This window comes from Convolutriloba macropyga, chromosome 14 (assembly GCF_964194025.1).
Source record: "Convolutriloba macropyga chromosome 14, txConMacr16.3, whole genome shotgun sequence".
NCBI lineage: Eukaryota > Metazoa > Xenacoelomorpha > Acoela > Convolutidae > Convolutriloba > Convolutriloba macropyga.
In genome coordinates this window covers 14,601,910-14,615,367 of record NC_134481.1, presented here as the reverse complement: position 1 = coordinate 14,615,367, position 13,458 = coordinate 14,601,910, and the positions used below count along the sequence as shown (strand labels likewise).

Sequence of the window (13,458 nt, the reverse complement as noted above, 5' to 3'; positions counted from 1 at the left end):
TAAATCTTGAAAGCGTATTTGAAATCAACTCAAGTAAAAGACGATAGACTCCAAGATTGATTTTCCAAATAAAGATTTTGAACATGCTTTTTCCTTTTTAGTTAGTCCCAAGATGCTTGAAATCTAGACTTGTTAAATTAAAACTAAGATTTTAGACGAAAATTGGATTGTTAAAGTTGATTTCAATGGAACTACACAAAATGATAAAGCTCAATTTTTTCCATATTGTTTAGCAACTTGGTTTTTTTCCTTTATGGAATGCACACTGCTGTTTTTGTAGTCAAAATAAACTCTAGTGATTTGGAATAAAATTTTTCGTGAAATTGTTGAAATAAAATTATTGAATCAAAAATGTAAATCGCTAGGAGGCATAATTTTTTTCTCTATGGCGTACAGACAGAAAGTGAACTCTTGAATAAAGAAATGCCTCTCGTACAAAGATCCCACCAATCTTGGAACAATAATATTCAGCTTTGATGATGTGTTATTGGCTAAAGAACGAATTATATAACCAGTATTTTTTAGCATATTAACAATTTTTTTTCCGTTTGTTCAATCGTTTGTCCTCCAATTAGCTCTAAACCTATTTGGAAGCCATCATTATCATCATTGCCGTTTCTTTTGACAATTGTCCTTATTTTCTGAAGTGAATTCGACACAGGTGCTTCTCAAATGCCCAAATAGAAAATTGGTAACCCAAAATACTTAGAGATTATTCATGTAATCCGCTGACTTTAAAGTGAGCTCGGTATGAAGAAGCGAGTATTAGAGGGAAAGCGGCAAGAAGATAACGCCGGCTCTGAAACGAGCTCTGCATTTTGATGCCGATTAAAAATTGATTGAAGGGTAAAATGAACGCCGACTCTGATATAAGCTGAATATCTTGACGCTAAAATTGAAGGCAGAGAGAAAACGCTGACTTTGAAGTGAGTTAAGTTAACTAGACGCAGAGTACGAATCGGACAAAATTTATCTGACTGCTAGATAAAAATGATATTTGAGAAACGTGAGCTGCTGTTGCTTTTAAAATTAAAATATTATAATGGGCGAAAATGAAGAATGATGGGAATGTTTTCAGGACCTCGTAAAAGTCCTTAGCTAACCCTCTGATCTCATTTGGAGAAGGAATCAGGCCATCACTATATTGTGCTTGAGTTTCTTGGTTCGAAAAATATCCCTAGTTCTTGCGCCACTTTGATAGAGAGGATTTTGATGGGTGATTTGCTCATATTCACCTCAACTTCTCAATTTATCAGCCTCATTATCGCAACTGCGTTAGAAAGGTGTTACTTTCTCATATCACTAGCAAGTTGTACTGGATGCATTAGTGGATCATCGCGATCAAATAAATTGTTAGTTACATTATTTGATTTAATTATTGAGTTCAGCGAAGCACGGAACTGTAAGTTGGCCATTAGAACAAGAGAGAGTAACGTCATTATCAAAAAGTAGTTCAAAAACCAGTGAGATTCCGAGAAAACGATTCAGGGATCTGATTTCATTTTTAATAGCCGCAGTGGTTTTGTTTTGTCAAAATTTTTTTTATGACCATTGACCAATACTCTTTTTTCAAGGCTTGCGCAATATGTCCATGGGTATGTCTAAAGAAATCAAATTTGGCCTTTGGGTAAAAAGGCCAAGACTTTAGTAATGATTATATTTTAATTTTATTTTATTTTTTTAGTTTCTCCGCCTTGCTATTGTTTTTTTTACTGGCATTGTTCAATTGATCCGTTGGTTAGGTGAAGTAGATCTATTTTTTATTCAATTCTTAGAATTGTCTTCCTGGAATTGTCCTCTGTGTTTTATTTCGTCGAAATCTTTCTACGACCAAATAGCGTCACAATCTCAAAATCTGTTTTTTGTTTATGCATTTTCAACTAAATTGCGTGTGATGTCATTTTTCACCATTAGTGGAGCGTCGTTTTTGTTTGTGATTGTTTTAAATTACGCGTAACATGCTACACCCAGAAATTACCTCCCCACTCTGAAATGGGCTTTTCTTTACTTTAATTTAAAGAGATAAGTTCAAGTGAGTGTGTCTTTTAAATTGAAGGTTATTTGAGAACAGCTATTACAAGCTGCAATAAGTCTGACAGGTGCTGTATCAAAATATAACATCTCAGCATTTAAAGTTTCTTTTTGGGTCTCTTTTGTCAACTATCTTTTTGAGACTGCTGATTTACAAAGCTATGGCGGCTTTCTCGCAATTTGCCAGGCATGCTGATTAAAATGCGCCGGTATGCTGATTTAAAGTTGAATAAACTGATATACGACTTTTTAATTCGCTTTTTTTTCATTTCTGCGTTTGTTCTTTGCGCAAACTAAAAAAATCTAATGGTAATTGTTTTTTGACCTAATGCTTTTTGCGCAATATGTTTTGTGGAACGTAAAGTGGTGCTCTGTTCATTTAAATGTAAAATGTAGGGCTTTCCAAGCGTGTACCCTGGCGTAGCTTACACTTCGCTGCTCTGATTTGCGTTCGTTTTTGAAGCAATAAGGTTCTGCTTTTCAGAGCTTTTATTGAAGACAAAAAGGGTTCGCAGAGGGTTGGACCTGTGCACAAAACAAAGTATTTTGAAAGAGATTCTTTTCATGGGTAACCAATTAATATATTGTAAAAACATGGTTATTCTTTTTCCTTGCTTTTTAATCCGTAAACAAATCCACAGGCAAGCTTGATAGGGCGATAAAGTAAATTGACAGAGACTATTGCAGTTCTCTAATCGTGACTGAAACAGCATTGATTTTTTGCTCTAAACACAAGTAACGATCTAAAGTAACATCCAGAGTTTTCTTTTAGCTAATGAGTGCGATCTCAGCCCCCACTGATTTTATATGAAAGTACACCAGTTTATCGGCTACCCTTGAAAGGACAGATTTCAATTTTGCCAGCGTTGATTGATCTGCGAAAACATTTGAATCAATTGAGGACGGACTGGACATCAGAAGATAAAATTTGGCGCATGACGTTAATGCCGCTAATTGGTACGTAGAGGAATGCCATCTGAGTTAACGGGGTCAGTAATATGGAGAACAAAATTGGGCCGAACAGGAGGGATCTATGTGGAACCTCGCTTGCAATTATTAAATTAGTTAATCTCGGAATTAAGAGATTATAATGGGCAAAAATGACGAACGATTGGAACTTTTTCAGGAATCTCTGATCTCATTTGGTGAAGGATGGAGGCCATCATTATCTTTTGTTTCTTGGTTCGAAAAAATATTATCCCTAGTTTTTTTTACACAATTGGGAGAGGAAGATGGAGAGGATTCAGATGGATGTTTTGCTCGTATTCACCTTAACTTCCCAAACGTTGAGCCCAATTATAGCAACTTGAAATCCGTTACTGCGTTAGAAAGGGTTAACTCTCATACCATTAGCAACTTGTACTGGATGTATTAAAATCAATTGACGACGGACTGTACATCAAAAGATAGAGTTGGTTGCATGACATTATTGGCGCTAATTGGTACTTAGAGGAATAACATCTGAGTTAATTTGGTAGCTCAAATTTGTTCTTGAAAATATGAACGATAACGGGGTCAGGAATATGGAGAACAAAATTGGACCGAACAGGAGGGATTTAATGTGGAACCTCGCTTGCAATTATTAAGTTCGTACATCTCGTTTGGCGAGCAGAATACTCTGCCTATTTTAACTAGAAAGCTTTTCATTAAATTAATTGGTACAGCTTTCAAAGGTTCATGTTTCTGCAAAATTTCTAATAAAAGTTTGTAGTTGGGAATGTCGAAGGTAGCCGTGAGATCAAGATTAAACGCTGAAATAACGTTTCCAGAGTCAATGGCGGGAACAAAGTCATCCCATGTTGATATCAGGGCTGCTCCATTGGAATTGTTTCTTCTATATGCTGACTGTCAATGAGAATTTGATTCTCAAGGTGCTGTTTTAACTGAAGACCTATACGATGCTTTATATGAAATAGTTTAGTTAGACAAGGGGCGATAGGAAGCTAGCTTTTCAGGATCCGAATCTTGTTTTATTAGCGAAAAAATTTGGGCTGTTTTGGAAATTTTAGGAAAAACACCTTCATTGAAATTCAGGTTTATGAGTTTTTTGATGTTATTATCCCATCTGCCTAAAATTTTAATATGTATTCTTTTTTGAAAGCAGCATCAGGTAATGTGGAGTCAGAGACTTTCGCTACTGCTTCCTTGACATCTGAAATTGACACCTCACGGAAACTGAACTTGGGCATGATCTTACTTCTTGCAATAATTAAGAAATTGATGCCTAGGAAAACATGAAGTGATGTCCTTGACTTAAATCTTTGATGTTTTGTAGTCAGCAATTTTTTCGATAAGCAGAATGATCGATATTTTTTAATAGCCGCACAGCGATAGCTGGGGCTATTATTGGCCTTCTCTTGGTTTTTTATTTCGTGGTCATGATTTTTACAACCATGTGACGTCACAGCCACTTTTTGTTCATTCGTTCATGCAATTTCAACTGAATTGCATGTGTGACGTCATTTTTCGCTCTTAGTGGAGCGAGTTTTTTTGTTCATGCGCGTGATTAAATTTCTGGTCACAATTGACTTACCTCACTCTCAAAAATGACTTCCTCAATTTGAAATTGACTTTTATTTACTTTATTTCAAAGAGATAAGGTCAAATGGGTGTGTGTCACTCTAAATGAAGCTTATTTGAGATCAGTTAATAGAGGCAGCAATAACTTATACAGATTTTTAATCAAAATATAACAGATCAGCCTTCAATGAAAAGACGAATTATTTTGGTCTGTCTTTTTCACTGTTTTTTTTAGACTGCCGATCTACGAATCTATTGCGGCTATTTTCTGGCAATCTGCCAGCTCGGTTTCAAACTTTTCAGATTATCTGTTTCGGCATGGCGCCTCGAACGCTTAAGTTTGATAATTGAGAAAAAAAGGAAGCTGCCGTTGGGTTTAAAATTAAAAGATTACAATTGGCGAAAATGAAGAACGATTGGAATGTTCTCAGGACCTCATAAAAGTTCTTAGCTAACACTCTGATCTCATTTGGCGACGGACTCAGGCCATCACTATCTTGTGCTTGAATTTCTTGGTTCGAAAAAATATCCCTAGTTCTTGCACCACTTTGACAGAGAGGATTTTCTTGGGTGATTTGCTCATATTCACCTCAACTTCTCAATTTATGAGCCCCATTATCGCATCCTGAACTCCGTTACTGCGTTAGAAAGGTGTTTCTTTCTCGTATCACTAGCAAGTTGTACTGGATGCATTAGTGGATCATCGCGATCAAATAAATTGTTAGTTTCACCCATAACGATAATTTTCACAGGGTTACATTATTTGATTTATTTATTGAATTCAGCGAAGCACGGAACTGTAAGTTGGCCATTAGAACAACAGAGAGAGAGAGAGAGAGAGAGTAACTTCATTATTGAAGAGTAATTCAAAAACCAGTGAGATTCCAAGAAAACGATGCAGGGATCTGATTTCATTTTTAATGGCCGCACAGTGGTTTTGTTTTGTCAAGGTTTTTTTATGACCATTGACCAATACTCTTCTTTCAAGTTTTGTGCAATGTGTTCATGGGTATATCTAAAAGAATCAAATTTGGCCTTTGGGTAAAAAGGCCAAGACTTTAGCAATAATTATATTTTTGTTTATTTTGTTTGATTATTTTAGTTTCTCCGCCTTGCTGTTGTTTTTTTTGGCTGGCATTGTTCAATTGATCTGTTGGTTATGTAAAGTAGATCTATTTTTATTCAATTCTTAGAATTGTTTCTCAGGAATTGTCCTGCTGTGTTTTATTCATCAAGATTTTTGTTACGACCATACGACATTAGTCACTTCAAATCGTTCATGCAATTTCAACTCAAATGCGTACTTGACATCATTTTGCAGTCTTAGTTGAGAGAAGTTTTGTTGGAGGAACGAAAATTTTGTTCTTTCGCATGATTTCCGCTTTCAATGATGACTTTATCACTCTGGAATTTACTTTTCTTCACTTTAATTAAAAGAGTTAAGGTCAAGTGAATGTGTCACCCTCATTGTGGGTTATTTGAGAGCAGCTAATAGAAATAGCAATAGGTAATAACGATTTTTGTTCAATATAAAGCTTCTTTTACTGTCCTTTTGAGACGAGATCCTTGAAGCTATTGCGGCTTTTTCTGACAATCTGTCAGATTTGTTCTTCAAATACGCCTTCTTGGCGTGTAGCACTCCTTTATGTAACATTTTCAAAGTAACTTCTGAACATGTTTTCTGCTTTTTGTGGAAAGTAAAGTGGTGCGCAGTACATATAGTTGCAAATTGTCGGGCTTTCCGATGCGTGTGCCCAGGCGTCGCTTTATTTTGGCTTTCAATTATTTTTTTTTTTTGGAGTAATTAGGTTCGCTGTCTAGAGCTTATATTGAGGACAAAAGTGGTTCGCAGATAATCCACTGTGAAAACTGGTTTGACAAGCGCAAAAAAGGAATGCGTTTCTTTGTTGGTAATCAGTGAAGATAGTGTGGAACCTGTGTAATATTTTCTTGTTTTTATTCAGTAAATGAATCGACAGACATGAAGATAATTTCTCTTTTTTAAGATTTCGCATGAGGCAATTGACAGAGACTAATGCGGTAGTCTAATCGTGAATCACAAACAATATTGTTTTCTGCTCTAAACACAAATAACGATCTAAAGTAACACACAGAATTTTCATTTGGCTACTGAGTGTGATCTGAGCTCCACTGTTTTTATTTGAAAGTACATCACTTTTTGTTGATGCCTTTGAAAAGACAGATACCAGTTTTGCCAGCGTTGAGTGATAATCCGAAACGTTTAAACTAATTGACGACGTACTGGATGTCCGAAGATGAATTTGGGCTCATGGCGCTAATTCGTACTTAGAGAAAGTTTTCGTCAGAATTAATTTGGTAGCTCAAATTTGTTTTTGAAAAGATAAACGATAACGGGGTCAGGATTATGGAGAACAAAACTGGCCCCAGTAGCAGGGATACCTGTGAAACCCCGCTTGCAATTTCTAATTTATTAACTCCTGGAACAGCCGACTCTGCTTCCTAATTAACTAGAAAGCTTTTCATTAAGTTAATTGCTACAGCTTTCAAACGTTCATGTTTCTCCAAAACTTCTAGTAAAAGATTTTAGTTGGGAATGTCGAAAGCCGCGGTAAGATCAAGGAGAAACGCTGAGATAACTTTTCCAGAGTCAATAGATGGAAGAAAAACATCCCATGTTGGTATCAGTGCTGTTCCAGTGTAATGGTTTTGTCTATATGCAGACTGTCAACTGTCATTGGGAATGTGGTTCTCAAGGTGCTCTTTTAGATGAAGACACATTAACCTATACAAAACTTGGAAAAATTGGAATTGTTAGCGACGGGGTGATAGAAGCTAGCTTTTCAGGATCCAATTCTTGTTCTTTTAGTAGCAGAAAAACTATGGATTTTTTAACTATATTAAGAAAAAACACTGTCATAGAAACTCATATTCATGAGATCTTGAGGTAATTACCCCCGCTGCCTGTTTTTTTGTTAGGTATTCCGTTTTGAAAGCAGCATCAGGTAATGTGGAATCAGAGACTTACGCTACTGCTTCATTGACATCCGAGCTTGACACCTCACGGAAACTGCACTTGGGTATGTCCTCCCTTGGTGTAGTATTTAAGAAAAGTGATGCCCAGGAAAAGATGAACTGATATGTCATAAGGTTAAATTTTCGGCGTTTTCAGTAAAAAAAAGTTGTTGAAAGCTTTCTACAGGATAATGTTTTGGTAAAACTTTCCCTTTAAATTCTAGAAGAGTTCATAGGGCCGAGTGTTTGGGCGCATTCTGATCAGTTTTGCTCAAATTTTCTTGATAAAAGACAAGTGCAGATTTTTTTCTCGCTAGCGAAATTTTGTAGTCAGCAGTTTTTTCAATAAGTAAGATGATTGATAAGTTTTGGATTCATTCGAAAAATCTTTTGGTCCGACGCCTCGAACGCTTAAATTTGCGCAAATGTACATCATAAAACCAATAAAGTTAATTGGTTTTGATTTCAGCTGTGCATGATGGCTAATGAGGAGCTGGAGTTGTTCAATGAGAAGTTTTGGCCTGCCTTTGGGCGTCGCCTGAGTTGTTATTAAGAATCAGATTTTCTTCTAGGTGTGAGCTCAAAATTTTCCAGGAATTAACGGAGTTACATCTAAACAAGTTAAGTTTCTTTGTAGAGGCGATTGAAAGGGATTCCACGACACACGTAATTGAGCCTTGGTCCCTCAAACAGACCTCGGCCTAAAGAACTTCAGTTACCTTCCAATCTCAGTTATCAATAATCAGAACTAATATAGCGCCTTTTCATGAGTGGATTGACTGATGTGCCGCTGTAAGTCGAATGCCGAGAAAAGTCATAAAGTATCACGGCATAATTGGAACTCGAAATGGCATTGGAGAGCTCTTCTGAGATTTTAAAGCTCTCACTTTGCATTGTTTCAAGCGCGACTGAATTTCAATGTTTTTTGGTTGCAGGTTTCCCTAGACTCCTTAAGGACTGGATATGGCTGACGAGAATTTTGATTGTTTTAAAAGGAAAGTTCACTGAAATCTTGTGGCTAAATTTTCCATTTCAAGCCCGCTTAAATTGTTCAAATTAATCAAACTGCTACATAATAATAAAGCATTGATGCTGCAGTCAATATAGCGGACCAACCCGTATTTTAACTTCAGGAAAAGTGTCATGCGGGTATCTTCCTATTGATAATCTTTTAAGATTCCGGATCGGAACTTGCACTCGTTGATAGCGTTTGAATTTAGTATGTTTTTGAGAACCCATGAATAATATCCGTTTTTCGATTTTAGATTAAAATGGACGTACTGTTGAGATCCTTTGTCAAAGACAAAATGAGAGAACTCTCAAAGGTCGAAGACGCGGTACCCCAGAGAACTCCGGAACCTGTTGTTATTACAGATAGCGGAGACAGTAGCGACAATGAAGCCAGCAAGAAGTCGAAGAAAAGCAAGAAAAGAAAGAAAAAAGAGCGCAAGAAAGGCAGATCCAGATCAAGTTCATCAGACAGCGAAGATAATAAAGATCGCCGCTCCTCGAAACAGAGTCGCAAGCGTAAATCAAGCTCACACCGAACCGAATCTTCAAGTAAAGCCAAAAGCAAATCGAAAAGCGGTTTTTACGAAGATTACGAGCAAGTTAAAGATATATTAGAAAATGGTAATAATGGTTTTATTAAAGACGAATTACCAGTCAGAACTGATGCATATATTAGTAGAAGAAACCTTGAAGACAACTATAGGCGGTCAGGTACTACAAGTAGTCGGAATCGGTCACGATCTAGATCACACGATAGAAGTCGGAGGTACGACAAAAGTAAAAAATCACGCCGTACTGATTCTTCGGACTCGGACTTCGAAAAACCCAGAAAACAGAAAAAAGACGATCGATCTGAAGTTAAAACGTATATTCTACCACAATTTAACACAAATGCTTTTTCGGCCAAGTTTAATTCAGCGCCAGCGCCTTCAGTTACACATGGTTCTAAAGCGGTTCATTCAATAGTTAACGGAAATACGACCACGAAAAAAGTTGAGTACAATTCTAAACCCGCGGAGAAAGCAGAGCAGAGTATTGAAAGCTATGTTAAAATGTGTCGACAGATAGCCAAAGATGAAACAGTCCCAGAAGGGGTGGAATCGAAAGAGGAACCAGTCAATGTTCCCTGGGTTTCAGACGACGAGGCAGGTCCTGACGCTGCAACAGGTGAGTGGCGAAAACAAGATTTTACTGTCAAACCAGCCAATCGAATCATCCAAATGAACATCCCGAATGCTACACAATTACAAACCCCGGTTTACAAGACTGGTAACGAGCTCAGGGTGCAATTTCCGGTCGGATCGGGCGAGGATCACAGGGAGCATAATATGAAAGTTGAATGTGGGAAAATATCGAAAGCTGATCCGGAATCAGAAATTGTTTATAGAGATGCTTTCAAGAAATCAGAACCAGTGAAGAAACCAGACATTCATAAACTAATGAGAGAGAAGGCATCGCTAACCAAACAACTAGAAGCCAATCCATACGATGCAGGAGCATTGATCAAGTTACATAAGTTAGAGAAAAGCATCTTTGAATGGAGTCAACCTATAAAAGAGCCAGGCAAATTTACAGGAACAACCAAGGTTCAGTGCTTAACCCAGAAACAACTGGAAGGGGACGATCCAGGGAATGCGTGGGTTCGAAAAGACATGTTCAAGCGTCTGAACAAACTTAATGACTCAACGGCAGGTCCTGGAAAGAGGCTTCTGGAACAAATGGGTTGGCGTCCAGGTATGTCGTTGGGTAAAACGCAACGTGGGGCAACTGAACCCATTGACTTGAACTTTAATTTAGACCGGAAAGGTTTATGCGGAAGGGATGAAATGATTGGAGCTGGTCCAGTTTACGGTGCTTTAACTGGACTCCAAGGCCGACATCCAGTTGTCGTTTTGGAAGAAGAATGTCGAAATCGAGGCTGGGGAACCCCATATTACGAATTGGTCTTGGAAGCTGGTCCTCCGCACAAAAAGATTTTCCATTTCAAAGTCCGAGTTAACAATGTTGATTACATTCCTCATTCAGGAAGCGGGAGTAAACGGCAAGCGAAAGTGGACGCGGCCGCAGGAGCCCTTTTTGCTCTTGGCTTGAGTTGAAGTTTTTCGATTTTTTTGAACAAATTAGGCCAAATGTTACGAAATGCCGCTAAATTATCTTACTCTTGCGAGATATCTGTTACTGACTGATTCGCTATTGTTTGCAATGAACGGAGTTAGGCTTGCGTCTATACATTTAGAAAGTTTATAAAATTCGATCTTACTTCTCTGATATATGACTAGTGAAACTGACGATGTATATATGCAAGCATAACTCGGTTCTTATTTGTTACTTCTCCGTTATCGCAGTTTATGATGCAACAGTTATGTTGTAATGCGAGTATTTCCGTTATGATTTGGTGGGTTGATGCCCAATTCTCGACAAAGTCGGGGGGTTCTCTTGGGATCAGAATCCTGACACGAAGTACGCGACTAAACGAGCCACGAAAAAAGAACTCAGGATCAGAACTTTCAGCTATGAAAAGCTGTTTGATATGTTCGAGAAATTACCTTTATACATTTTCAGACCTTTGTTTGCTCTGATCGTGGAGCCTGGAGTTGAAACGTGTAATGTTGGTAACCATGATGACCAACAAACTTTTCATGGCTGAAAGTTTTGATTTAATGTATAAAGTATATATTATTTAGCAAATTTGAATTCAATCAAAATTTGTTTTGAAGTCTTATAGCAATGTGAGGTTATTATTTATATTGCTCTCAAACGAGCTGTTGGTCTTACAGGCAATTTTTCTTCTGACTAATATGACTTTTGTTGGGACAAGGTGCAGTTTTTTAGTGTTTTACTGGTCTTAGTATAAGGCGCACCAAAACTGTTTAGCATGCAAGATCTAGAATTGTATAGGCAAACTGTCTGTTTAGAAGTTTGTAATAAATCACTCATTTCCCCCTTTCCTTTCCTTAAACTTAGAACATTCCGAAAAATTCGGGTTGTATTGCTGCTCTTTCTTTACGACTTGAAGACGAGTATTTATGGAGCGTCTTTTCCTATTTGATCGATAATTTATATTTAAAACAGGATGTAAAAGTCAATACCGCGCGTGAAAACTACGTGTTTAGGTCGAATTGTGCTCAAAATTGAAGAGCAGAACGAAGAGTCGCATTCCTCTGTTCATGTCGCAATTTTGCGAGAGCGAGAAAACGCGTGAAAATTTTTAGCTAAGCGAGAGAATTTTTTGGAGCACGGTGCGGCATTTTAAGCGTTTTTCAAGTTTTAACTCTACGTTTCATCCTGCGTGACATTTTCACGAAAGTTAGCAAGTAATTTTACAACCATTTTAACGGTGATCAGTTTTTGCTCTTTTTGCTTAGGAAAATTAATTTAATCGTTTAATTTTGGACTGTTCGCCTGTTTTTGGCGTTTACTTATGTTATGGTTTGTGCTATTCAGAAATAAAAATGTTTTTGTTTATTTATATCTGATCTTCTGAATCGTACTCAAGGGAGACACATGATTATTTGATCAGTCTTTCTTCTACTTTTGAATGTTTAGTTGTCTCTCGGGACGTCTTGATATGAGCGCCGGCGTCATAAGATTTTTTGACAGCAGTTTTTTAGTTGTCGCAGCTTGTATAGAATTTTGTAAAAAAAAAGGGTTATCAGAGTTTGAATTTTTTCTTAGTTTCTTTTCTTTTCATCTCAATGTGTATGGTTATTTCTATTTGATTTTCTATTTTGTAAAAATAGATTAATCAAGAGTAGTTTGCTGAGATCAAAGTAATTTTTCACTTCGAGTTTGTTCCGAAGTTCTCTATCTATGTTCTTTATGAGCTATTCACGCATTTTCTTGATCTTTGATGTGAAGTTGGAGCAATGATAATGTTCACGCCAAAAGAGGAGGTGGAGAAATGATGCGAGTGGCTTTAAATTGTCAATTTTTTCACTCTAATTGAGAAAACGGTATTTGACAAAAATTTACTTTGACTGTTGTTTTGTGCACGTGTGGCAACTTAACTTCAATTTTTACTGTTTACCGAACTTTTTGATTGTTTTTCTAATTAGCTTTTCAAATTCACTCCTAGTCATTTCGTGGTCAAGTTGTTTGTTTATTTAATGAAAAAATTTTGAATTGTTGCTTAGGTCTTCTCCTGCTGCTTTTTTTCGTCAACGTTTTTTATGGCCACATGACGTCACGCATTAATTCTAAATCAAAATAAGAAAACTAGTCAAATAGTTAAAAAAAAGCTTGTCTTCCTCTGGTCTTTCTTTTACTTCTTGAGACTGCAGATCCAGAAAGCTATTCATTTTGTGTCTTTGCGTTTCGAAAAAGTTTTTGAACAAATTTTGAAAAGTTTTTGTTGCAAGCTTAGGGGGGAGGCTTGTTTTCATAGTCTGAAGAACAATTTTCTCAGTTTTGGAGTTCTTAGTTGCGCATCTTTGGAGCCTGTTCTTGTTTTTTCTTAATTATCTCCGCCCGCTCACGAAGCCTGGCAAAGTGTTTTTTTGCTTCAATAATTACTATTGACTTACAACGTTCTTGACTCTAACATCGGTACTTTTATCTGGTTTTAGAGTGTTGACTTAGTGTTCGATAATCAGGAAATGATGTGCATGAACTTCGTTTTCCGCAAAGCTGAGGAAGGGAAAAAATGGAGAGTTGCATTTGCAGTTGCAAATCTTTAGCTTCAATTCAACGAAAAATAACTCAATCTGAAATTTTGACCAAAACTCTGAAAACTGGTCAACGCAATTCAGCAGAAATCTACTATCCAGAAAGTGAATCTTTGCTCAACCATCTTCCTCACTCTACTTAGATATTAGAGTGAAATTTTTTCATATCACAAAACAATTCGCTTTTTTGCCTAACTGCTGAACTTAAATCGTGGAAATGTGAACAGATCTTTTAAAA

The 13,458-nt window shown here is 37.0% G+C and overlaps 1 protein-coding gene across 1 annotated transcript; it reads left to right on the top strand.

Moving 5' to 3' along the window:
* Positions 1 to 8,781: 8,781 nt before the first annotated feature.
* On the top strand, positions 8,782 to 11,301 carry LOC142353034 (uncharacterized). The gene is made up of 2 exons (XM_075405225.1): positions 8,782 to 10,767; positions 10,902 to 11,301. The coding sequence occupies exon 1, from the start codon at positions 8,817 to 8,819 to the stop codon at positions 10,650 to 10,652; it is 1,836 nt and encodes a 611-aa protein (XP_075261340.1). The 5' UTR covers positions 8,782 to 8,816; the 3' UTR covers positions 10,653 to 10,767; positions 10,902 to 11,301.
* Positions 11,302 to 13,458: the final 2,157 nt, after the last annotated feature.

Excerpts from the sequence above, each read along its gene's own strand:
- LOC142353034 (XM_075405225.1), top strand. The coding sequence starts at position 8,817 with ATGGACGTACTGTTGAGATCCTTTGTCAAAGACAAAATGAGAGAACTC.